The 26,521-nt window shown below is 39.1% G+C and overlaps 1 protein-coding gene across 1 annotated transcript in view; it reads left to right on the top strand.

Annotated features, from left to right (window-relative positions):
• The first annotated feature begins 2,848 nt into the window (after window positions 1–2,848).
• The window catches only part of OGT (O-linked N-acetylglucosamine (GlcNAc) transferase), a 52,936-nt gene continuing 29,263 nt past the window's right edge, over window positions 2,849–26,521 (top strand). Inside the window, exons 1-7 of the mRNA XM_006868555.1 lie at window positions 2,849–2,885; window positions 6,708–6,888; window positions 8,278–8,521; window positions 21,000–21,068; window positions 24,204–24,320; window positions 25,671–25,750; window positions 26,431–26,519. Coding sequence (XP_006868617.1) covers window positions 2,849–2,885; window positions 6,708–6,888; window positions 8,278–8,521; window positions 21,000–21,068; window positions 24,204–24,320; window positions 25,671–25,750; window positions 26,431–26,519 — 817 coding nt within the window. The remainder of the gene's footprint in view (window positions 2,886–6,707; window positions 6,889–8,277; window positions 8,522–20,999; window positions 21,069–24,203; window positions 24,321–25,670; window positions 25,751–26,430; window positions 26,520–26,521) is intronic.

Raw genomic sequence — 26,521 nt, forward strand, 5'->3', positions numbered from 1 at the left:
CGATTCTGACCCATAGCAACCCTGTATAGGGTTTCCAAGGAGCAGCTGGTGAGCTTGAACCACCAACCTTGCAGTTCAAACGGCTTTGCAGTCTGGCGCTGGTAAATTCCAATGGCCGACTTTGCGTTTCAAACCGACTTTGCAGTCGAGTGCTTGCTTATTCGATACTGCCACACCAGAAACCCTTGGTGGTGGCAGTGGTGGTGTGCCATGGAGTCTGTTCCTGACTCATAGCGACCCTGCATAGGGTTTCCGAGGCTGTAAATCTTGATGGGAGCAGAATGCCTTATCTTTCTCCCACCGGAATGGCTGGTAGTTTCGAACTGCTGACCTTGAGATTAGCAGACCGACTCCTAACCACTACGCTACCAGAGCTCCTCAGAAACCCTTTGTTGTTGTTGTTAAGTGCCGTCGAGTAGATCCTGACCCATGGCGACCCTGTATAAGGTTTCCAAGGAGCAGCTGGTGAGCTTGAACCGCTGACCTTGCAGTCTGACACATTAGCCCACAGCGCCACGCCAGAACTCCAGAAATCCTTTGTTGTTGTTAAGTGCCGTTGACTCCGTTCTGACCACTAACGACCCTGTATAGGGTTTCCTAGGATTGACGGGTGAGCTTGAACCACGGACCTTGCAGTTCAAACAACTTTGCAGTCTGACGCATTAGCCTTCAGGGCCACACCAGGTCTCCGTAGAAATCCTTTGTTGTTGTTGAGTCGGTTCGGACCCATAGCGACCCTGTATAGGATTTCTGAGGAGCAGCTGGTGAGCTTGTACCGCCGACCTTGCAGTTCAAACGGCTTTGCAGTCCAGCGCATTAACCTATAGCGCCACACAAGGACAGCACTTAACAACAGCAACACTAAACAGTTAAATCCAAACATCTGCTAATAGAATTTGAGTAATCTGTTTTAGAACTTGAAAAGCTGAGTTTATTCACCACAGATGTGGTACTTGCAATGAGAGGGGGAACAAAAAAGATTTTATCAGTTAAATTCAATGAAGGTATTGGTGCTTGATTTCCAGGAGTTTGTGCAGTAAATTTTTGTCTTTTTTTTTTTCCGCTACATTGTGTGACTCTTGATTGTGTGATGGAAGAAATGATCATATATGATTTTTCTCTGTGCTCATATCCATAATTAATCAGTCTGTAGACTGTCTAAAAGAAATTGAAGCAAAGCTTTGAGGATTTTTTTTTTTTTTTTTTTTAATGTTGTCAAATGGCTAAGTAGTAAAAACTTTTTGAAGAAACTCACTGGCCAGCTTTCTTAGATAAAGGATTGTTTTGAAATAAAAGATGCTAAAGATCCAAACTCTAGCCTCCAGTGGCTTATACGAATTCATTGCTGAAATTAAACCTTTTTAATTTCAAGGTGCAAACTGCTTTAAATCCTTTCTGGAACAAGATATGAGATATAAATGAATACTGCACTGCGGGTTAATGCGTTGGACGGCGGTTCAAGCTCACCAGCTACTCCTCTATACAAGGTTACTAAGAGTTGGAACTGATTGGAAGGCACTTAACAAATGTGACATATGGGAGAAAGATGAGGCTTTCTGCTCCGGCAAAAGCTGCGGAAACCCTATACAGGGTCACTATGAGTCGAAACCGATTCCACAGCACTTTAAACAACAAGAACAACGTATCTGAACAATTAATTTAAAACTTCAGTAGGATCGTAAGAGCTGATTTGTTCAAGGAAGTGGAGGTAATTCAGACTCAAATTAAAAGTGTTGTTTAGGTAGATGGCAAGTGAGTTCATTTATCTAAAAATGCTTTGCGAGTTCAATGGAATAGGTTGTGACGATTTGCAGAGCAATTTGGTGGAAATGAGCCTACAACTCAGAAGACATGCAAAGTCAGTTGTTCAAACTCACCAGCTGCTTCCTTGGAAACCCTGTCTAGGGTCAATGAGTGGGAACCACTGGACAGTATTTAACAACAACTGCGTGAATTATTTAGCATTTTAATGGCTATCTTTGGAGGGCAAACTCTTAGACTGCACCGGAGTTATTTAAGTGCTAACATCTGCTCCATTACTGTGGGCAGAAGTATACAGAATACCAAAAACGATTTTGAAATTTCGGGCAATATGGCCAAAATCTGAGATGTTTGCGTTCATTTGGCCCTGGGAAAGTATCAGTAGTTTTCAGCAATGTTGGGGTAAGAATTAAGACGTGTTCAAATTGGAGCCCCCTTCGCCTTCATTTTAAGTACAATTATTTACGTTTACTTGTATAACTATCCATTTTTGTGTGAGAAAGTTTATTAAACTTTTTTAGACTCCTTTGTCATTTCTGTTAAAGTCTATAATATTGGCTATACTATACCCTTTAAGCAAAAACGTATGTAGCATATGTATGGGCTTTTTAAACCTTATCCTTCACTACTGAAAATAACAAAACACAATCAAGCTTGGGAGCTTTTGCCCTTGACAGTGTGCTCTAGCCTCGAGTAGAGTGACAGGGTTGCTCGCATGCGCTCTCAATACAATCGTGTTTGTCGCAATGGGCCCCGTGCGGAAGGTTACATAAGAGCAGGAGACTTTGTTGTTGGTAGCGCTGGTAACCGTGCTACGTCCGCTGGGGTACTTGATTGTAACAGAAAGTAGTTCCGGCCCGTGTTGTTTCGGCCAAGGAGCAGTCGCCGCCATTTCAAGACAGTGAGCGGTAGATGGCTAACCAGAGTTCCTAAGGTTCGAAACTTGTAAAGGCTGCCGCCGCTTAAGGCTTCCAGAGCACCAGTACAGCTGCTGCCCTCTTACCCACTACCTCCGGAAACATTCTTGCCACTAGCGGCGGCGGCGGGACTCAATTAACCCCTCCTTACTCTCCCTCCGAAGCTCCAGATGGCGTCTTCCGTGGGCAACGTGGCCGACAGCACAGGTACGGGTGTCCCGTTCTACCTTAGTAGACTCCCCTTTGGGGTCCCGCGTCGTTCTCTCTCACCGCTCCCTTCCTTCCTTCCCTCTGGCCACCCCCATTACATCAGTGGCTCAGCTGTTCTACCACCATCTGTTTTCCCTTCCTCAAACATTACCTCTTTCATTCGTGCTTCCCCCCCCCCCCCTTTCTTTCTTGCAGCTTAAATCTATAAATACTTGGCTTTCTAGTCGGGACGCCTCGACTACACGTGCGCGCTAAGAATGGACTGCATTGGAATCCCTGCCCTCTCACTTTGCTTCGCCACCGTTCCCCCCCCCCCTCGAATATTTCAGTTCACCGCCCTCTTTCCTTTCCATGCCCCCCTCCAACCCTTTCCCCATAGCCAGATTTGGTTCTCTGTCAATCTGGGCGGGGGTGCCATTCCGATGTAATCATATCCCCACTTTGCATCACCCAAAGACGAGCGGAAGCTCGCTGGTTGCTACAAGGAACCTGAGAAGAGGGAACTTTGGGCAGCACATCCCTCTGGGCAGTGCATTTCTAATGCACTCGGTTGAGTGGCCCCGGTTAGGATTGGAAATTTCCAGGGGATCTTTTTGCTGTCGTCCAATTCCTCTCGATGCTCTCAGCCTGGACTTCCCACCCTACTCCCCCTTCCCTCCCGCAGGGAACCACACCCTTCCCTTCAAAAGGTTGTCAGCCCTGCGGTCCAGTTCCTATCCCTGGGGGAGAAACCGGCCTGGTGCTTTTGCTTTGCATTGACCACTCTGCTTCTCGAATTCTCGCTTTGTGTTACTTTTTCAATGTATTCCTCCGCCGCCGCCTCCTCCTCCTCTGGGTCTTCCATCCCCATTCTTTAGCCCAGTATCTCATTTTTTAAAATATAGGGTGTATATATATTTTTTTAAGTTTCATCCCTGCTTGAAGAGTTTGTAAAGCAACTGGAGTGTAAACTGCACGAGTGTAAGGCAGTTGCCCTTAAAACAATTAAGGTGAAAGCATTTGGGTACTAAAACAAAAATCCCCACCAAATTCTAAGTTTCCTTAAACTGCCATTTCATATTGAGGCTGTTTGGGGCAGGGAGGGAGAGGGAATTGAGCTGCAGCTCTAAGATTTCCCATGAGATTTTTTTGTTTTTGGTTGAAATGTGTCAAGGGTTTTATATATTGTTTTTTTTTGAAATTCCACTTTAAGTAATAGGTGAATCTCCTTAGTGTCTTATTCATAGTTGTAGGTAGTGACCCCATAGTGGCTTTCAAAGATTGATTCCGATTCTGTACTAGCCTGTTTTTTTTCCCGCCCCCCCCATGTGTGTTATTTGAGGAAGTTGTTTCAAATGTTAACATAACAGATAAGCAGCTTTGAAAAGTGACAAAGTTACGTGTTAAAACAAGGATATAGGAAGTTATTGAGACTGGTTTAAAATGTAATTTTCTAGTTTCTATTAGAGATACAAACTCCCTCAGATTTGGTTGCAAGTCTCTGTGCTTTATGCTCGTGGCCAGCTGTGCAGTCAGGAGATTTACTTTGCTTTCCCTAGTATCCAGAACAACTGCCAGCTTGAAAGATTGGGGTTGCTAGTCTCAAAATTGAATTTGCCCCTGTGACCTTGGTAGAGTTTAGTAATTTGACCATTCAACTATCTGGTTTGTGAAAGTTGTTTGTGAAGTTCCATGTAAGTTGGTTCCCACTCGAATAGAGACCCTGTATAGGTTTCTGAGGAGTGGCTTGTGAGTTTGAACCAGACATTGCTGTTAGCAGTTCAGTGCCTTTCCTACAGTGCCACAGCAGGACTCCTTCCAGTAATGTATCATTGTTTAAATATTGTTGTTATGTTCCGAGGAGTCGGTTCCGACTCATAGCGACCCTATACAGGGTTTCCGAGGCTGTAAATCTTTACGGGAGCACCTGAGGTTCGCAGTCCAATTCGTAACCACTACGCTACCAGAGCTCCTTATAAGTATCTACAATTGAGTTGAGTAGTTTGCTGAGGGCCTTCCCCCTTCCTTGTTAGTTTTTAGCTATACCCTTAATGTATTTGAATTAAGCCACTTGCACATGGTGTGGTGCTGTGGGCTAATGCATCAGACTGCAAAGTTGTTTGAACTGCAAGGTTAATGGTTCAAGCTCCTTGGAAACCCTATACAGAGTTGCTGTGGGTCAGAATTGACTCGATGGCATTGTAACAACTACAACATAGCAAAATGGTTTCATTTGGTATTCATTTTGTTGAGCTTTATCAAGTGTTTTGTATTTTAGCACCCCACCACCACCCCTTTAAACCATTAGTAGGTAACTGCTTGATTTATATAGTTGTTTACAAAGTCTTAATCCTTCAGTTAATGCCTGAACACTTTGGAAAATGCTAGTATTAAACCAGTGTGGGTAGTATTTAGCTCATATAGTGTCCTTGTAAGTTTGGGTTGTTCTTGTAAGTTTGGGTTGTTCTTGTTAAATGCTGTGAAGTTGGTTCTGACTCAGTGATTCTGTAAAGGGTTTTCAAGGAGCGGCTGGTGGGTTTGAAATGCTGACCTTGTGATTAGCAGTCCAGTGCTTGTCGTACAGCATCACACCAGGACTCCTTGGGATGAGTTGTTGTTGTTGTTATGTGCCGTGGAGTCGATTCCGACTCATAGCGACCCTGTACAGGGTTTGCAAGGCTGTAAATCTTTACAGGAACAGAACGCCTCATCTCTCTCCCGCGGAACAGCTGGTAGTTTCGAACTGCTGACCTTGCGGCTCGCAGCCCGATTCATAACCACTATGCTACCAGAGCTCCTTTGGGGATGAGTAGAAGAGCAATATAATTTTGGGTTTTAAAGTTTTTGGATGATCCCTTTAAATAAATATTTTGGTTCTTGATAGATGTATATTGTTTGTCAGTTGTTTTAAAAATAGCACCTTGACTTTGTTCCTTTATGTTCAGTTTCTAGAGTCCGCTTTAAAAAAATTAAATTGTGAAATAATGTTAAGTACCGTGGAGTCAGTTCCGACTCTTAGTGACCCTGCACAGGGTTTCTGAGGCTGTAAACCTTTACGGGAACAGAAAGCCTTATCTTTCTCCCAGGGACAGCTGGTAGTTTCGAATTGCGGACCTTGAGGTTAGCAGCCCGATTCGTAGCTACTACACTACCAGAGCATTGATGTAAAGAGTAAAAATACCCAGTTAAAGGGTTAGATTATTACCAGTACCTTCATCTCAGAGTGGATTCTGACTCAGAGAGTCTATAGGACAGATTCGGTTTCCGAGGCTGTAAGTCTTCATATAAGCAGATTGCCTCATCTTTCTTCTGTGGAGTTTCTGGTGGGTTTAAACTGCTGACTTTTCAGTGAGCAGCCTGAGGCTTAGCCCACTGTTCCACCAGGGCTCCTTTCGCCCTTGAATCCATCTTAAAAGCAGCAGATAATTCTGACAATACTAAATCTTTGTGGCCTTCCTAATCACATGTTTTATGTTTTGCTCTTGAATATTAACTAAGGGATAAGAAAGATCTTTAGGTGTTGCCTATAATTTATAAATTACCTATGATTTATAATTTAAAAGTAAAGAATTTTTGATCATGAAATTTAATATCATTTGGAAGTAAATTCCTATCTAGTTTGGGAAAGGGAAAGTATTTATGAGTGAAATCTAAGATGCCAATTCTGCACCTGTGTTAACTTGGTGGTATAAATAAAGTGCAGAACACTCTGGTGCTTTACATAGTTTCAAGCATTTTCATCTTTAAGTTTAATATACCATATTTTTACATTTTTTGTTTGCATTTCTAACTTTTTGTTTCCCCTCCCTCCCTCCCTCAAATGTTTTGATGATTCTCCAGAACCAACGAAACGTATGCTTTCCTTCCAAGGGTTAGCTGAGTTGGCACATCGAGAATATCAGGCAGGAGATTTTGAGGCAGCTGAGAGACACTGCATGCAGCTCTGGAGACAAGAGCCAGACAATACTGGTGTGCTTTTATTACTTTCATCTATACACTTCCAGTGTCGAAGGCTGGACAGGTAGGAGATGTGGTGATTGATGCCTCTGGGTGCTGAGCTAGACAAATGATAATTAAATATTTGAACTTGAAATTTTCTAGTACTGAGTTTCAATTGAGCTACCAACTTCTGCTCTCTTACCCATATGTGACACCCCAGATGCCAGTTTTTCTCCTTACTTTTGTGGTGATGATTATATTATTAGTAAGACTAGATAATCTTTTTCTAGACTTTTACACAAGGGTTTACTACTTTCTTGTTTCTTGAGCAGTCTATCTCATCCTTCTAAGACATGTCGTCTTGAGAGACTGAAATGCTCAGAAATGATGGTGTATATGTACTGTGGTAGGAGGTGCATATGTAGTTCAAGTTGAAAATACTGCCTTTATGCTTTTACAATGTATTGCTTTTAAGCTAATTAAATTAGTGTTCTTTTAAATAAATTCTCACTCTGGTTTGTTTAGACACTTAAAGGTGTGTATCATTGAATTTTATTACTAAATGAAAAAAGAGACCCAGGCACACGGCATCTTACTTCTTGTTCGTTTGATAACAAGACTCTAGTTAAGAATTTTATCTCATGGAAAAAGCTTTCCCATTTGAAATCTGGAATGCCTTCAGTTTTCAAACATTTCTATTTCTAAAATGATTTTTTTATAAAAGCACTGTTGTTGTTAACCCACCTAGCTGCCCTAAAAGAGAAAGCCCTGACTCAGAGTGACCCTGTATAGGGTTTTCCATGAGCAGCTGGGTTTGAACTATCAACCTTGGTGGTGGTGGTAAGTGCCCTTGGGTTGGTTAATGATCCAGTACTTATCCTACAGAGCCACATCAGGACTCCTATATTGGACTGGCTGGCTGGCTTTGTGCCGTGGAGTCGGTTCAGACTCATAGCGACCCTGTACAGGGTTTCCGAGGCTAAATCTTTATGGGAGCAGAGCGCCTCATCTTTCTCCCGCAGAACAGCTGGTAGTTTCGAACTGCTGACCTTGTGGTTCCCAGCCCGATTCATAACTACTATGCTACCAGAGCTCCCTTGTAATGGACTAATAAAATAAAATGTGTTGTTATGTAAGAGGATCCCTGGTGGAACAACACAACCCACCCAGCTCTCTAAATAAAAGAGAAAGACCTGACTTCCTTAAAGATTGTTGTTGTTAAGTGCTGTCCAGTCATTTCCGAGGAGCAGCTGGTGAGCTTGTAGTCCAGCGCATTAACCAACAGCACCATACCACAACTCCTCATTAAAGTCAAGAAAATCCTATTGGGTCACTATGAGTTGAAAATCAGTTGAAGGACTGGTGCCTAACAATTATTATGCAGTTAGCAGTATAGCAAGGGATCTTTGGAAACTGTACCTTCTTTCTGTAGAATGTATACCCATGTGTCAACACTTTTTGCCTTTTCCAGATCTGCTCACTTTAGCACTCTGGCAATTAAACAGAATCCCCTTCTGGCAGAAGCCTATTCGAATTTGGGGAATGTATACAAGGAAAGAGGGCAGTTACAGGAAGCAATTGAGCATTATCGACATGCATTGCGTCTCAAACCAGATTTCATCGATGGTTATATTAACTTGGCAGCTGCATTGGTAGCAGCTGGTGACATGGAAGGGGCAGTACAAGCGTACGTCTCTGCTCTTCAGTACAATCCTGTGAGTAAAATTGTAATGGTTATTATTTTGTCTTCCCAGAAACCCAGAAGGAAATGTGTGATGATTTGGACACTAAAATAGGTTTTTGCATGGAATAAAGTGAAGAGTTTAGAAATGTTTATTTACTTAAAATGGTGAAATTTCTTTAACTTGGTCTGCATCATATATAAAAATCATTTTACCTAGAAAGTTATGTCTGAAAGCATTGCGAGAAACTATTTTTTATAATGCCCATAAAAGTATGGGACACATGTTTTGATTAATTTATGTAAATTCCGATAAACATTTGTAAAGGTTTGATTTTCAAGGAATGATAAAGGGCCTTAAACTGTAATAAAAATAATTAAAATAAGGTGCCAATGCATGGTATGGATCAGTCCCATGAACACTAGTCTGCAAAATTTACTTCTGAATATCCTATTCTCTTTTAATGTAATTAGAAGGGGTAGAATTGAGATGATATATCCATACTAGGCGTTTGACTAGTTCTTAAATATGTTTTGTCTAAATTTCAGATGTTTTCTGGGGAACAAGAGGCCCAGCTGGCAGCTATTAAGTTTATGCTGTATTAGGGTCTTTGAAAGATACAAAGAAAATAAGACTTGTCCTCAGAGCTTTTGGTGTAGTTAGGGAGAGAACTTAAGAGGTAAGTTAAAGGAATCCAGAAAAAGAATGCATTTTCAAAGTATATTGTCAACATTTAGTTTTACAACAACTCTGGAAGTGGCTTGAATATATGGAGCCCTAGTGGTGCAGTGAGTTAAGCATTGGGCTGCTAACTGCAAGGTTTTAATAGTAGCTACTGTTTATTGAAATCCTGTTGTGTGCTAAGTTCTTCAAAAGTTAATCCTCAAAATGATCCTTCAAAGGAAGTGGTATTTCCAATATTACCAAATTAAAAAAGCAAAATAGAAGAGATCCAGAGGTTAGTAACTTTTTTAGGCTCACACAGGTTAATAATGGTAAAACTAAAAAAATAAAACAACAAACCACTGCCATTGAGTTGATTCTGACTCATAGTGACCCTATAGGACAGGGTAGAATTGCTCCTTAACATTTCTAGTACTGTAAATCTTTATAGTAAATATTAAAACTTGAACCTAAATATTTTCAAACGCTGAAGGAATAAAAAGTAACTGATGTGCCCAGGGGGCACCTACTCCCACCCCTCAAGGCAGCCACTGAGCAGTTTGTTAAATCATTGATCTTATCCTGATGTCTCTTTTAGCGTTAATCCCCGTTTTATAGGTTAGTTAACTGAAGCTTAATTTAGTATGTTCAAAGTTCTGAAATAATTTCTCATTGTGTCATCTATTTTTTCAGCTCATTTTAAGAATTTATAATTTTTAAGTTTTAAAAATTCACTGTTTTTTTAAAAAAATAGATACAGTGAGGTTTCCTTGCTATACTTCTTGGAGGTAGCCAATGGTTATAATTTTTTGTGTATCCTTTTAGAAATTATGCCAGTGTGTATATATGTAATATATTTACAAAAGGGCTTCAAACAATTTATGGAAAAATGGAATTTTTCCATGGACTTTTTTGAAGCCTCTTCGTATATGTGTACGCATATTTGTTTGTAAATTTGAGTAACTTTATAATTTTTTATTGTAGTACTGTCTAGCTCATTTCAAACCTACCAGCTGCTCCTTGGAAACCCTGTACAGGATCTCTGTGAGTTGGAACCAACTCAACAGCACTTAACAACAATAATCTAGCTAGTTGTTGGAGAAATATGAAGCTTCCTGCTCTTAAAAAGATTTACAGCCTTGGAAATCCTAGACAGGGTTGCTATGAGTCAAAATGGACTCGATGGCACTTAGAGCAACAATATAGCTAGTTATCCACAAAAGGTTTTAGGGAATCCTGTATGTGCTGCCTCTGGGAATTGAACCCTGTTCTTGCCAAGACTCGGGGCTGATCTCTGTACCCTTTATTTAAGTTCTTTCCCTTTATTTCCACCTTTTATTTATTGCTTGACTTTAAGGTCCACTTGCACCCTCTTACACAGACCTGGCCCCAACCATCTTTAACTCTGATTCTATTGGCTCAGATTTTCAGTGGGCCTATTCTTGTAGCTTCATTCAGTATGGATTGCATCTCAATGACAAGAAAAAAAAAATCACAAGTGGACCAATAAATAACATTATGATAAATGAGAGAAGATTGAAGTTGTCAAAGACTGTATTTTGCTTAGATCCATAGTCAACACTCATGAAAACAGTCAAGAAATTAATTCCATATTGAATTAGTCAAATCTGCTGCATAAGATCTCTTTAAAGTGTCCAGGAACAAAGATAGCAATGTGAGGACTAAGGAGTGCTTGACCCAAGCCATGGTATTTTCAGTGGCTTCGTGTGCGTGTGAAAGTTGGACAGTGAATAAGGAAGACCATAGAAGAATCAATGGCATTTGAATTATAGTGTTGGGGAAGAATATTAAAAGTACCATGGACTACCAGAAGAACAAACATACCTGTCTTGGAAGAAGTATAGCCAGAGTAATGCTCCTTAGAAGCCAGGGTGGTGAGACATTGTCTCTCATACTTCGGACATGTTATCGGGAGGGACCAGTCCCTGGAGAAGGACAACATAGTTGGTAAAATGGAGGGTCAGTGAAAAAGAGGAAGACCTGGAATGAGATGGATTGACATTGTGAGGATGGTGCAGGACTGAGCAATGTTTTGTTCTGTGCGTGGACTTGGGAACCAACTTGAAGTTACTTTAAAAACAACAACATGCTTATAGAACAGTCATTGCTATTGACAATATACCAAACTACAGAAATATGTTGTTAAGTGCTGTTGAGTCGGTTCTGACCCATAGCAACCCTGTGTAGGGTTTCTGAGCAGTGGCTGGTGAGCTTGAACCATGGGGGCTTAATTGCATTTTTCCACGAACTTTTCGAAACCCCCCTCCTATATTGAGAAGGGAAATTTTAAGTGGTAGGCAGAAACATACTTTTCAATATATCTTTGTGCCTTGCCAAAGAAAAGAGATTTGTTATAATGCTGACTAGTTGGTTCTGACTCACAAGTCACCCTATATAGGATTTCTGAGGCTGTAAAACTGCATGACCAGAAAGCCTCATCTTTCTCTTGAGGAGTTGCTTGCTGGTGGGCTCAAATTGCTGACCTTGTGGTTTGCAGTCCAGTGCTTATCCTGCAGAGCCACAAAGAAGTTGATATAGTACTAAAATAATGGTAAGATTGTCTCTTGAAGGCATTGAATAGCCATGTCATATTTCTATCTGCTTCTGTTTTCTAGCTATAAGAAGGTGTTGGTGTCTTTCTCTACCCTTACTAACAAGAATAAAAAAGGGTTTATGTAAATAAACTGCCTTGATTTCATCTAAATGTACCATAGTGGTCATATTTTATTTCAGGATATCTGATCTTAAATAGATTTAAGCTTACTGTCAAATGCTTTTGTCAAATTTAGCATTGACAGAATCTTGATTGTGCACCCATTGGCAGTGCTTAAATTGCATCATTAATGCATTGTGGACTGAATAATTTGTTTTGCTTTGATTGTGGATAAACAGCACTGAGCTACTGGCTACTGAGCTACCTTCATGTGTAGTTGTCATGTTATTTGTTACATTTTCACATGTATTACTGAACTATATTGTTAGTGCCATTGAGTCGATTCTGAGGAGCACCTGGTAAGTTTGAACTACCAACCTTGCGGTTAGCAGTCTAGTGCTTATTCTACAGCACCATACCAGGACTACTTTTTGAACTATAGAAAACCATATATTACGTTTCCGTCTCTGTTTTTGTTCAGGTTTGTCACACAAATGTTACGTTTAAATATTTGAGTGCTTACTGAGTGTACAATGCTTTGCTAGGAATTGGGGAGAGATGCATTGGGGGAATGTGAGTTGTGGCTTACAATATGAGACAGAACCTGCAAAGGGGAAAGAAAAAAAAAGGTGTAGGCTCCTTGGATGATTATTATTGGCAAATATTAATCAGGAGATATTCTTGAGTGGTTTCTTATGATGTAAGCATTCTGGAGGAAGTTCATAGCAAGTAGACTTCTTGGCTAAAGTGTTGAGTCATGAAGTAACAGGAAATGAGTGTAGGCAGAAAAGTCTATTGGAAGACATATAGAATAATGAGGCTGAGGAGTTTGAATTTGAGATAATCAAAATACTATAGGTTTTTTTTTTTCCATTTTTTAAAAATGTTTTATTGTGAATTATATGATAGTTTACATGAGAGAACTTTAGTTTTACATTCATTCCATCGTATTGTAGGTTTTTTATAAGGAGTCCTGGTGACCCTGTGAGTTGGACATTGGACTGTTTGCTCCCGTAAAGATACAGTCTCTAAAACCCTACATAGAATAGCCGTGAGTCAGAATCAACATGATATCAGTAGGTTTGGTTTGGTAGTTTTTTATCGCCCTGATAATAGTACTGTGTGTCTATAGTTGAGTCATTGATTCGGTCCTGACTCATAGCAACCCTATATAGGGTTTCTGAGGAGCAAACGATGGGTTTTAACCAGTGATCTTGTGGTTACCAGCCCAGTACATATTCTACAGTACCACACCAGGACACTCGCATAGTTGATGGTTTTAAACATGTCAAGTTGATTCTGACTTGTAGCAACTCCATGCACTATGGAATGAAACACTGCCTGGTTTTGTGCCATCCTTATAATTGTTACCTTTGAGCCCATTGTTACTGCCATTGTACCAATCGATCTCATTGGGGGTCTTTCTCTTTTTAGCTGACCCTTCACTTTGCCAAGCACCATGTTCTCCAGGGACTGGACCCTCCTGATAGCTTTGCTCTTTAATCCTCTAAACAGGTCTTGTGCAGCAGATATGCCTAATGCAGTATGTCACTTGATTTCTTGACTGCTATTTCCATGAATGTTGATTGTGGAGTCAAGCAAAATGCTATCTTTGACAACTTCAATCTTTGCTCCATTTATCATGAAGTTATTTCTTGGCCCAGTTAGGTGGATTTTTGTTTTCTTTACATTGAAGTGCAGTCCGTGCTGAAGGTTGTAGTCTTTAATTTTCATCAGGAAATATTTCTAGTCCTTTCAGCAAGCAGGGTTGTATCATCTGCAAATCTCAGGTTGTTAATGAGTCTTCCTCTAATCCTGATGTCGTGTTTATCCTCATGTAACCCACCTTGGATTATATTGAATAAATATGGTGAAAGAATATAACCTTGATGCACACCTTTCCTAATTTTAAATCATTCAGTGTCCTCTTGTTCTGTTAGAAGAACTGCCTCTTGATCTATATTCAAGTTCCTCATGAGCATGTATAAGTGTTCCAAAATATACACTCTTATTAATGTTATCCATGGTTATGATCCACACAATCAAAGTCTTTGCATAGTCAGTAAAATAGAAGCATCTTTCTGGTATTCTGTTTTCATCAGCTAAGAGCCATCTGACGTCAGTAGTGATATCCCTAGTTCATATTCTCTTCTGAATCCAGCTTGAATTTCTGGCAGTTCCCAGTCGATGTAATATTCCAACCGTTTTTGCATTATCTTCAGCAAAATTGTACCTTATACGTGGTATTAATGATATTGTCCCATGATTTCTGCATTCCATTGGGTCACCTCCTTGGAATGGCAACAAATATGGATCTCTTCCAAATTTCTTGGTACAGACGAGTGAATGCCTCTGGTGCTGCATCAGTTTGTTGAAAAATTTTGATTTGTATTCTGTCAATCCCTGGGATTTTTTTTTTTTTTTAAGTTTTTATTGTGAATTGAGTTATAGTTTACATGGGGGAACATCAGTTTTACACTCATTCTGTCATATTCATTTCATTGCAATGATTACAAATCCCCTGCATGCTTCATTATTCAACAGTATTTGCTTCTGTTCCCTCAGTGTTTTTGTTTTTTGTTTTGGGGATGTGCACCAAAACACTCAGGACGTTTACAGTCATTCAAACAGCCAGAGGGCACACCCTGCAAGCCTGTCTGGGGCCTAGTTTTTGCCAATGCCTTCATTGCAGCTTGGGTTTCTCCCTTCAATACCTTTAGTTCTTGATCATATGCTAGTGACCATTTCTTTTTGCTCTTAGTGGCTGTATTCCATCCATCTTCTTTTGATGCGTTTTGTACCATTCAATATTTGGCCCATAGAATCCTTCAGTATTGCAAGTTGAGGTTCTTAAGTTCTTTTAATTTGAGAAAGGTGAGCATGTTCTTCCCTTTTGGTTTTCTAACTCCTCCTTATATTTGACTTTGTGTTTTATAGCTGTCCTTTGAAATTTTTTGTTCAATTCTTGTATGCCCTCATTTCGTCGTTACTTTAGCTTCTCTAGTCTCCAGAACAAGTTTCAGTTTCTTCTGACATATATTTTTGTCTTTTCTTTCTCTCCTTTTTAATGATCTTTTGCTTCTTCCTCATCAATTCTTGATGTCATCCTACTACTCTCTAGTCTTTGGTGATTAGTGTCTAATGCATCAAAACTGTTACTGAGATTGTCTCTAAATTCAGGTGGGATATGTTCACAGTCATATGTTTTCCTCTTGCGGGTTTGTTTTAATTTTCTTCAGCTTCAGCCTGAACTTGACATATGAGCAATTGATGGTCTGTTCTACAGTGGCCCCTGGCCTTGTTCTGGCCGATGAAATTGAGCTCCTCTTCTTACACATGTAGTCAGTTTGATTCCTGTGCATTTCACCTGGAAGAAGTTCATGTGTATAGTGGTCTTTTATGTTGTTGGAAAAAGGTATTTGTAATGAAAAAGTCATTGGTCTTGCAAAATTCGACCAGGTGATCTCCAGCATCATTTCTATCATCCAAACCATATTTCCCAACTACTGATCCTCTTTGTCTTCAACCTTTGCATTTCAGTCCCCAGTAATTTTATCAGTGCGTCTTGATTGATCAAGATGTTTGATCAATTTCAGACTGAAGAAGTTGGTAACATTTTTCAGTTTCATCATCATTGGCTTTGTTGTTAAGTGCCATCGACATTGACTAATTGATGGTCTTCTCTAGTTGTATTTTGAGTGCCTTGCAATACAAGGGGCTCATTTTCCTGCAGTAGTTCTGACAGTGTTCTGCTGCTGTGTACAAGGTTTTCAGAGTTCTGGTGTGATGCTGTGGGATAAGACACTGGAACGCAAAGTCGATTTGTACCACGAGGTTGGCAGTTCAAACTACCAGGCACTCCTTGGAAACCCTATACAGTGTTGCTATGAATCAGGACCGACTCGACACTTAACAACAACCATTCAGAAGTGGTCTGCCTATCCTTCCTAGTTTGTCTTCAAGTCTAGATGTTCCAGTGAAACCTGTCCACCATGAAACATACCCATCATATTTAAATACTGATATTTAAAATACTAGGGACATAGCTTCTAGCATCACAGCAACACACAAGCCACCATGGTACATGAAAGAGATGTATGAGGTTGGGAATTGGTACAAGTACAAAGATGTAAAACCATGATAATTAACTAGTAAAAGGAACTCATGTGAACAGATTTGATTATCCTGTCATAGTCTGTTAAAACAGGGATTTTTTTTTTTTAATCCTTAAAGATGAGGAAAAAATGCTATGCAAATCAGATAGCCAAAATTATAGAACTCTTGAGCATGCATTTTTTTCTTTAAGTTTTACTTTATTTTTGTTGAGAACATACACAATAAAACATTCTAACACTTCCATTAACTATCAATTCAGTAGTTTCGGCATTACAGTTTAGTGACTCTGGTTACATTCTTTGATTTGTGCAATTTTGTGATATTGATTACATTCTTTAAGTTATGCAACCGTTTTTAACACTCTTCTGAGTTGTTCTTCCCTCATTAACATAAACATGGCTGCCCCCTAAGGTTCCTTTCTAATCTTCCAAGTTGCTGTTGTCAATTTGATCCCATATATGAACCAACTTGATGGCACTTAACAACAGCATGAGGAACTTTTTAAAAGTTCATGGAAAAATGGAATTAAAAGACCATGGAGTCTTCTAAAACTTTTGGTGCTCCCACCCCCACCCCACACCCAGTAGATCTTAAAAGAGCAGGATACTCACAGCTAAACTATTGTTTGGTTTTAAGGGGATACTTTTGGTTTAAAGTTTAGAGATTATTTCAGGGATGTAGTTTCAGGAGTCCATTTACCTTCTATAACTCCAGAAAGTCTGTAGTCTATGAGAATTTGACATTTTTTTTCCTTTTGATAGAATTCCTCTATAGAATCTTTAATCAAAATAATCAATAATTCAGTTATTCTGGTCTCATGGTAAAGTTGTTCGCGGAGGCACATATTTTCATTTTCTTCTATTCCTGATGCTCCTCCTTCTGTTGTTCCAGGTGAATAAAGATCAATTGATGTGCCTTGCATGACCTATTTGCCATCTTTAGTACTGCTGGCACTATGCAACAAACTAGGAAGTAGAACAAAAGCACTAAACACATTATTAGGTGAAATAGAACAAAAGCACTAAACATTATTTGGTGAATTAACTGGGGTGTTCCATGAAAACCAGGACCCTTAATAGCACTTAAAATAATTGGCTGTGTAACCCTACCCTTAATCAATTGGATTTTTTCATCATCATTAACAACCCCCCTTACATATAAAAACTGGAGCCCTGATGTGGTGCTTTAAGTTAAGCACTGCTTGGCTGACTGCCAAGCTGGCAGTTCAAACACACCAGCTGCACCTCAGAAATCTTAAACATTGATGTAAGTTGGAACTGAGTGGATGGCATTTAACAACAACAATATGTATAAACTTTGGTCTGCCAGAATTGTATGTTGTTGTTAAGTACCGTGGAGTTGGTTCTGACTCATAGTGACACCCTCCACAGGGTTTCTGAGGCTGCAAATCTTTACGGGAGCAGAAAGCCTCATCTTTCTCCCACGAAACAGCTGTATAGAGACCATGAATTTGGTTTGTATACAGTTGCTTTTTCTTTTCCTTTTTTATATAAATGAGTTCATGCAATATTTATCCTTTTATATTTGTCTCAGCATAATGTCTTCAAACTCTACACTATAGTATATATCAAGACTTCATTTCTCCTACTGATTGAGTAGTATTCTGTTTGAGTCTCTACTTTCAAGTTTTTTTGGTATGTACCTAGGAATGGAATTGTTGAGTGATATTTTTAGTTTTTTGAGAAATTGCCACACTTTCCCACAGCAGCTGTACCATTTTACATTCCTAATAGCTATGAATATGGGTTCTAATTTTCCCACATCCTTGCCAGCATTTACTTATTTAAAAAATCTTAGCCATCATGTCGTTTTTGTTATTGTTAAGTACCGTGGAGTTGGTTCTGACTCATAGTGACCCTGCACAGGGTTTCCGAGGCTGTAAATCTTTATGGGTGCAGAAAGTCTCATCTTTTTCCGTGGAACAGCTGGTAGTTTCAAAGTGCCAACCTTGAGGTTAGCAGCCCGATTCGTAACCACTACACTACCGGAGCTCCTTTTAGCCATCATAGTGGTGGTGAACATAGTATCTCATGATGGTTTTGATTTGTATCTTTCTGTTGGCTAATGATACTGAACAGCTTTCTGTGTGTTTTATGACCATTTGAATGTCCTTGTTGATGAAATGTCTGTTCAAGGCCTTTGCCCATTTTATGATTGGGTTGTTTGTCTTTTTATTACTAAGTTGTTGAGGTTATATATATATATATTTTACCTATTTAGATTCTTGTTGGATATATGCCTGAGTGTACTTTTTAAGGGAAAAAAAAAAACTTTTAGATTGAAATGGGTGACTGTCTACAGAGTAGATTAAATTGGTTTTCCATACAATTCATACACATTTTAATTCATGACATTTATTGCAATCTCCACAATTTAATGGCACCCTTTCCACTCTCTTCCCTTGTTTACTGTTTCCATTCATCTTTCTTTTCTAGTTCTTCCTTCTTTCTGAACTTTATCCCTGGACAAATACTATTCTTTTTATTTCATTTCATTGATCTAAGGAGTATGTACTTCCCTGGTAGTGGTGGTCTTGTCTGTTGTTTTACTGAAAGTTCAGCCATGTGGGGGGAGTTCAGTTCCAGGCTGTCTAAGAACCATACTCTTGGGGGTTCCACCAGTGTCGACCAGACCAGACCAGTAAGCCTGGTGGGTTTTTTTTTTTGGTTGTAAAATCTTTATTGCATTAATCAAGCATTAAAAACATATTTATCCATCCTGAGGTGAGAAACTTCCCTGGATTCTTTTGAAATGATAAGTGATATTTCAAGAATTTAATCAACCACCATTTAACTTGTGTGCCGTTGAGTTGGTTCTGACTCAGAGCAGCCCTGTATAGGGTTTCCAAGGCTGTAAATCTTTATGGGAGTAGAAGCCTCAGCACCCCTTACCTTTATACTAGAGTCTTCCAAAAATTCATGGAAAAATGGGATTAAAAGACAATGAAATTTTCCATGAACCTTTTGAAGCTCCCTTGTATTACAGAGATAAGCATGATCATACTAAAAAAATGATAATGCATATAATGAGTATTGACTGTATTTGTAGGCTAACACTAGGGTTCCCTGTAGTTGAGAGTGTACTCTTAATAGGACTAAAAAGTGCTTTGACTAATTAGAGAAGGATACGAAGAAGATAATAAGATTAATGGCATTTGAAAAATGGCACTCAACCATTACTCCTACAGCACTCTATTCATCTCTATTCAGCTGGTTTCAATAACATTGCAATGGCCACACAGAAATCAAGACACCATACTTTCAGTTATGGGGTTTATTAGGGAAGTTAGGTTACAATTCAGGGGCCGAAATGTTCAGGGCACAGTTCTTCAGTCAGGACAGCCTTTCCTCAGCATTGCCCACAGTCAGGTCTCTCTCCCTGGGCAACAAAGATTTTTTAGAGCTGCCGATAAATGCTCAAAGGCACTCCATTCTGCTGTAAGCATCAGCTCAAAGGCTCTAGGCTTAACTCTGAATCAACAAACCTAGCTCCCTCAATTAAATGCAAGCAAACCTTTTCCCCAGAGTCAGCTTTACTTTATGGTTCTGCTGCTTTTCCTCTGGTGGTGTCACAGCTCTCTGTCCCTGCCTCAAGGAGTTTCAGTGTTCAGGGCTCTTGGTGGTCAAAGGGCACTTTCCATTCCTTTGAAGGTAGTGAGATATTCCCTCTTCTGCTTCTGAGATGGTTCATTTTATACCCATGGTAGAGTTTCAAGTTTTTACAATTAACTCTGTTAACATCCACAGCTGGATCATGTCATCGTGTAAGTATTTTTCTCCTACTTTCTCTTACCCGACACAGCAGGGCAATAACTTTGGTGGAAGTTAAGGACTATGGCTAGAAGAGACAGTAAATAATTCATTGCACTATAGGTACCTATGATGCTTTGGGGATTATTTTTAGCCATTTGTGCTTGAAGTCATGGATGGCAACTGTACTCTCCTAAAACATTATTCATTGCTTGGGTAGATCATGAAGCTGTTCCAGTATTGTTGATTACAAGAGAATGTTCTTTGACAGTTCATTCTTTGCTGGCAGACTTTGGGTTCATCTGGTAGATGATAATTTAAATCATAAAAGCTATCAGTAAAATCAATCACTTGACTTTGGAAACCATAGTGTAATTGCACATAATTTATGTAATGTTAAACTTTGGCACAGTTGACAAACTTTCACTTTCTAGGACTTCATTTAAGGCTCTTTTACCCATGGAACAGTTTGGATTATAAATGTACTCCCTGTTGCCATTTTTCTGCTTATTGACTAATAATAATAGATTTGACTGACAGAAGCAAATAGGGCAAATGAAAATTCATATTCACTGTTCTGACATGGATTCAGATGAATAGGAATACAAATTGATTTGCTAATAAAAAGCAGAGTCAGCTTTTCATTATGCCCACACACACCTTTAATGGCAGTTAATATTAATGAGTAATATCTAGTATAGTGGTAGGTGCCAGGATTGTGGTAATGGTTGGATGGTAATCTTTCTGTTTAATGTGAAATGATGTCAAGACTCTTTATGGCAAGTTTTCTATTGGGTAGTCACAGACTGAATATTTTTTCCACTATGGAAAATTTTTGGTCCTTGATATAAGAGTGGTGATTCATACTATAAGTAAAAAAGTACATTTGGTCTCTTATTTTCTATTTTTTACTTGACTGACATTGGAAACTGGTCAAGTCAAATGCATTTCAAAATGAAGTTTTTAGATTTTAGAAAGGTAATGAAATGTATTATATATATATATATATATAATTCTGCTTTAATAATACACGTATATAAGTATTCATACTAAGTGAGATAAATAAATTCTATAAATAGTGTCATGTCTGTTCAGGTCAGGTCTAGCCATCAAATAAGTTTTTGGAACTTTTTGGAATTTGGAATTGAGGATGAGTCTTTAGTTAATAGTACTTTTAGTTGACAGAGTAAAATGACAAGGGCCTAGGTGTATAAAAGTGATTACAAGATAACTTTTGATCAACAAATCAAAGATAATTAATGACAAAAGTATGTCTCTGGGTTTCTAGGATTTGTACTGTGTTCGCAGTGACCTGGGGAACCTGCTTAAAGCCCTGGGTCGCTTGGAAGAAGCCAAGGTAGGTGTTTGATAGAACACATTTAAGCATCAGTGTTTTGAAAATTTGTACTTTCTGCAAAGTCTTCAACTCTTCATTGAGCTATCTTCACAAAACAGTCCTATGAACCTGAGGAAACTGATGGCATGAATCGCCTCAGACTAGAGCAGGGCCATTCTGACATACCTGTTCTAAATCTGGGAGTAAAGCAAGAAACTGAACATTTTGGAGCCTTTCTGCTGAGCTAGATCATCTTTATAACAATGGGCTCCATCTTATGTGGAAATAAATAACATTACTTCAAATCTGAGGCTTGCCTGCTCGTGACAAGCAGAGCGCCTGTGATTTGGCTCAAGACTCCTATATGATGCAGTTGCCATTGAAAATGCTGTTCTTCTAAGTCCTTTGTGACTTGTAAGTGGAGAAGAATTTCATCCAAATGTTACCCTGTAATACCGGCATTTAAAATTCTTATATAACCTTCCTCCCTTCATCTTCCTTACCCTTTTTACAGTGGAAGAAAGGCTGTTATGATTGTAAATTAATAATTGGCACATCCTGCTCCTCCTTATCCACACTCCCTTCCCCAAGTTCCTTTTTCCTCTTTTTCAATCCTAGTTCTCTACCTTTTCTTCCTTCCTTCTTCTCTTATTCCTCCCTACCCTACCTCCTTAAAAAAAAAAAAAAAAAAAAAAGTAGGAAGGACAAAGCTGGTTTGTTTGGGAAATGGACTGATCGAAAGAAAACTTGCCAAAGTGGAAAGGTGGCTTTTAGCATTCTGTGTTTCCAAATAATGAATTTGAACACCAGGTTGGGTTATTAAAGCTTTTGATATAATTTTAAATTACATTTATAAGTGAAATTATCTTGTTACAAGCCACCTTACGCAACCGCGCTGCAGGGGTGAGGAGTGGGGAGAAACCAGAATGCTTCTGAAACTCCCACCTGTTGCTCTGAGCCCCACGCGCATGCTAATGCGTGGAGTGTATGCGCAGCGTAGCTGTCTGTTTGCTTTATCCAGGGAGGGAGAAGGCTTTTCAGCACCATCTAATGTTAACAGGCACTAGCTTTCAGTGCTTAGCTCATAAATTTTGCTGACTCTTTGGATTAACCTTTTGTAGGTTTCCAGCTAATGAATTATAATTGATTTCAATTTTAGGTGAAAAATCTAATTGGTAATCTATAGAACAAATATTTGATAAGCTCCTTTTAATTTTTATCCCACCAAGCGGACAGCTAACATGAATTGCACTTCACTGCAGCTTTAGAGATCGGTTTAGGCTGAGACATTGCGCCTGCCTTAGGTTGCTGACTTCTTTATTTCAGAGCTCTGGAGACACCTAGTTTTGAAAAATGTTATTCTGTTTTTGTGAGAACTTAGTAAACAAGAAAATACTCTTGAGTGAAATGCAATGTATTTCTTTTGTAATCAGTGCATTTGAAAATTCAAGCCAGCATATTCCTAGTAGATGGAATGCAAAATTAAATTGTCTTTGTAGAAAATGAAGAGCCTTTCTTCCAGCAAAAATATCCCTGTTGTATGCAATAGTCCTGATTAATCCTCTCCCTTCTGCATGTTTCCCATGTTACAGACTTGAGACTGTCCTCATTCCCATATGTAGTAGACATCCAAAGAATTTCAATTGCTTTGTTGAACTTTTACTAATGATCTTGTTTTTATTTTCTCTCTTGTTTTTGGTTTTTCACCATTGATATTGTATTTAGAAGGTTTCAGGTGGGTGAAACCTCCTATTCCATGCGTAAGGTGCCTCGCTGAAGGGAGCTCGAGGCCTGGATCTAGGGCAGACACACACCTCCTCCTCCTCTTCCAGCAAGGAACGCACCGAAAAGTCACATGATGAGAAATATGGTAACGGGTTTGTAACTGCCACAGCAAAACAATTTGCCTCCATGCCTGAATCTTCTGTCTTGTGGCTTCAGAAACAGCTTAAAATAATTTTATTTACAAGCAAGTTATGTAAGAGAATGTTTTATACTACAGCCACAATTCTGTCAAAGATAAGTAAAAGTTAATTAAGATATTAAAAATTATTAGAGATAATTTACTAGTAAAAGCTTCTAACTCTTCTTGTTGTTCATTTTTTTTTTCCTTTTTTCTTCTTTGTTTGGATTGCAGCATTCTGCTCTTCTGATGATGCGCTGTGACCCTGCAGTAGCGCAAAGGCTGCGCAGCGTTAATGCGCAGCGTGCGAATGAGCCCCTGTGAACGGTTGACTAGATGAGTAATCTGATTGACTGGCTCTCCCTCAGTCCTATTCTGTAGCCTTTTTGGATAAATTGGGTTTTAACATACCTTGAGTCCAGCTAATCTCATTAAACAAATATTCTTTATGGGCCTGTCTAGTAGATTAATGGATCTGGTTGGCCGTTTGCTGCGTCTAGGGGTGTTCTATGTAGCGCAGCAGTTCGCAGCGATTGCGCAGTGCGATGCTGTTAGTTTGCGCAAGCGATGTTTGCGCTCGCATTACAGGGACCTCAACCTAGGTGCAATCCTGTCATATGAGGTTTCAGCTTTAATTTCATTTGCAAATCAGGCATTTTGTCATAGTATTCTAATAAAATGCCCAAAGAAAGTAGGGTTCCATGGTCAGCTAAGTTCAGGGAATCCTGTATATACTGTTAGGCTTAGAGAAGTCATATAGTAAAGAAACCTGTTTTCAGTTTTTCTAATTCATTTGATCACAGAATTGTTTTTACTGTGACACCTCGTAGAACACACTTTGGGAAATGGTGAGGGTAGGAAAACTTGGCCTTAAATGGTAGATAATCACTTTAAATCATAACAAGACCTTAGGTGTTCAGATAAGAGAAGTGCAGCGTAGAGTTTTAGGGCCACTGACTTCCCAGATAAGTTCCTCCAGTGTATAAGGGTTGGTAATTGGTTGGCAGAACTGAACATGGTGGTTTGCACTTGGGTTCTGGTGGCGCAAGCGCAGGAGCAGCCAGCTGTGGCAGCGCATTAGTTTTGGCGCAAGCGAGCCTATGCTGCAGGGTCACTTTTGGTTGGTCAGAGAAGGAATAATGATATCAACTTCTTCCCCCCTCCCCCAATCTTTTTTTTTTTCCCCTTTACAAAATTTCCCCCTTTCCCTTACCTCCTTCCCCTCCCATCTTCTCTCATTAACCCCTCCTAAGGCATGTTATTTGAAAGCAATTGAGACGCAACCGAACTTTGCAGTAGCTTGGAGTAATCTTGGCTGTGTTTTCAATGCACAAGGAGAGATTTGGCTTGCAATTCATCACTTTGAAAAGGTTAGTCATTAATAATTGTCATTTATGAAGTTTCTGTCAGCATTGTAGCGTCCTTTGTTTGGTGTATGTTTCAGTAGTTTGCAGTTTTACATTGAGAATTCACTTTAGTAATTAAAAATGCTTCTTAAAAATGATATGTGGTTATATTGGGAGGAAAAATATTCTTTAAGATACATTGGAATGTTTTCAAATGGAATGATATGTCTGAGTTTTACTTCAAAATGATCTGGAAGTGGAGCGGGGGGAGTAGGTTGGAATAGAAATTAAGATTGGTCAGAATTTAATTGTTGAAGATGGTTAATGGAGACCTGGGAGTTTCTTATATTCCTCTGCAAATAGAGATTAAGATTGGATAAGACTTAATTGTTGAAGATGGATAATGGAGACCTGGGGAATCTTTACATTCTTCTGCTTTTATAGATTTGAAAATTTCTCTTAACAAAAAGAAAGGTTTTTGGAGTGGACCTCTATCACTATAGACAACTTAAAGTGCGTTGTGTTTACTACAAAGTAATGTGTAGTATTCTTTACCTTTTCAGCGTTTGATTAAGGCTTGTTTGATTAAAGCTTTCATTTACTACACTGTTGTTGTTAAGTGCCATCGAGTCAGTTTTGATTTCATAGCGACCCTGTATAGGTTTTCAAGAAGCAGCTGGTGGGTTTGAACTGCCAAATAATCAGTTAGCAGTCCTGTGCTTATCCTACAGTGCCACACCTGTAGGGCACCTCTGTTGATCAGTGGTTCTTTACCTTTGCTGCACACGAGTAGCTTGTAAAAGATTTAAATGCCCTGGTCCCATTCTTAGAGGGTCTGATTTAACTGTCCTGTGATGGAGCCTTGTGAAGGTAGAGAATCATTGCTCTGGATAACAGTATTTTAAAGAAACAATTTGGATGAAATTATTTAATGAAGCAACATTTTACTGAGCTTTAGTTATATGTATTTCTGAAGTCTTACTGAATATCTAGTTCTGGTTACTGAGGGTATGCATTTCCTTTTCAATAACATCTTGCTGTTACTTCCTGCCATTATATTTTTAGAAGAGCTTGACTGGTTAATTGTGAATAAAATAGGGCCAATGATTATTATTTATTTAGTTCAGTAAAATTGTAAAAGTAACATTGAGCCCGTAAGTGATGTTGTGCAAGTGCCATCGAGTTGGTCCCTACTCATAGTGACCCTGTATAGTTACCGAGGAGTGACTGGTGGGTTTGAACTGCTGACCTTATGGTTAGCAGTTCAGTTCTTAGTACTAGAAAAAATGTAATTGGAGATCTAAAACAATCCCCAAATAGACGTTTATCTGGCAAAAACCCTAACTTGCTTTAAAACTGTCTTGTAATTTTTAGGCTGTCACCCTTGATCCAAATTTTCTGGATGCTTATATCAATTTAGGAAATGTCTTGAAAGAGGCACGCATTTTTGACAGGTGAGAGTGTTCTACTTCATATGTTTTCCTGAGTTTTTGTTGTATTGGCATTTGAGAATTTGTACTCAAATTATGATTACGGTCCATTGAAATAAAATTCTCTTTTCTAGTCTGTTATTCCCTGCTCACTGTGTCTGCTATGTTATCTTTTATTTGTAGATATTGCTACCTGACTTCTCATTGTTTGCATTCCTGAAATTCATTGTTTTTACTAGAAATTTAGTTGAAGTTTTCTTTATTGTAAATGAAAATGGTTATTTCTTAGGCTGAAGTATTCTTTTGACCTGATTCAGAAAGCTGCATAAACCTTGCCTTTTAACATTTTTTTTGTGTGTGTTGTTGTCAAAAGAAAGTTTATTTTCTTATGTGGGGAAAGAAAAATTTTAAAGATAAAATTTTGGTTTGAGATTTAGTATTGACGGCTGTTAAGTGTCATCACGTCAGTTCTGACTCATAGAGACACCCTGTATAAGGTTTTCAAAGTGACTGGGTTTGAACCTCTGACCTTGTGGGTAGCAGTCCAGTGCTTTTCCTACTGTGCCATACGAGGACCCTGAGATTTAGTACTGCATGAATTTAATTGATATACTTCGGTATAATGTAGCATGAATTATAACAAAGCATCTATTAAAAGTTAGTTGCTTTTTTTGTGTGTGTGTGTGTTTTATTTTTATTTACAGAGCTGTAGCAGCTTACCTTCGTGCTCTAAGCTTGAGTCCAAATCATGCAGTGGTGCACGGCAACCTGGCTTGTGTATACTATGAGCAAGGC

The sequence above is a fragment of the Chrysochloris asiatica genome, unplaced genomic scaffold, assembly GCF_000296735.1.
Source record: "Chrysochloris asiatica unplaced genomic scaffold, ChrAsi1.0 scaffold00118, whole genome shotgun sequence".
Taxonomy (NCBI): Eukaryota; Metazoa; Chordata; class Mammalia; order Afrosoricida; family Chrysochloridae; genus Chrysochloris; species Chrysochloris asiatica.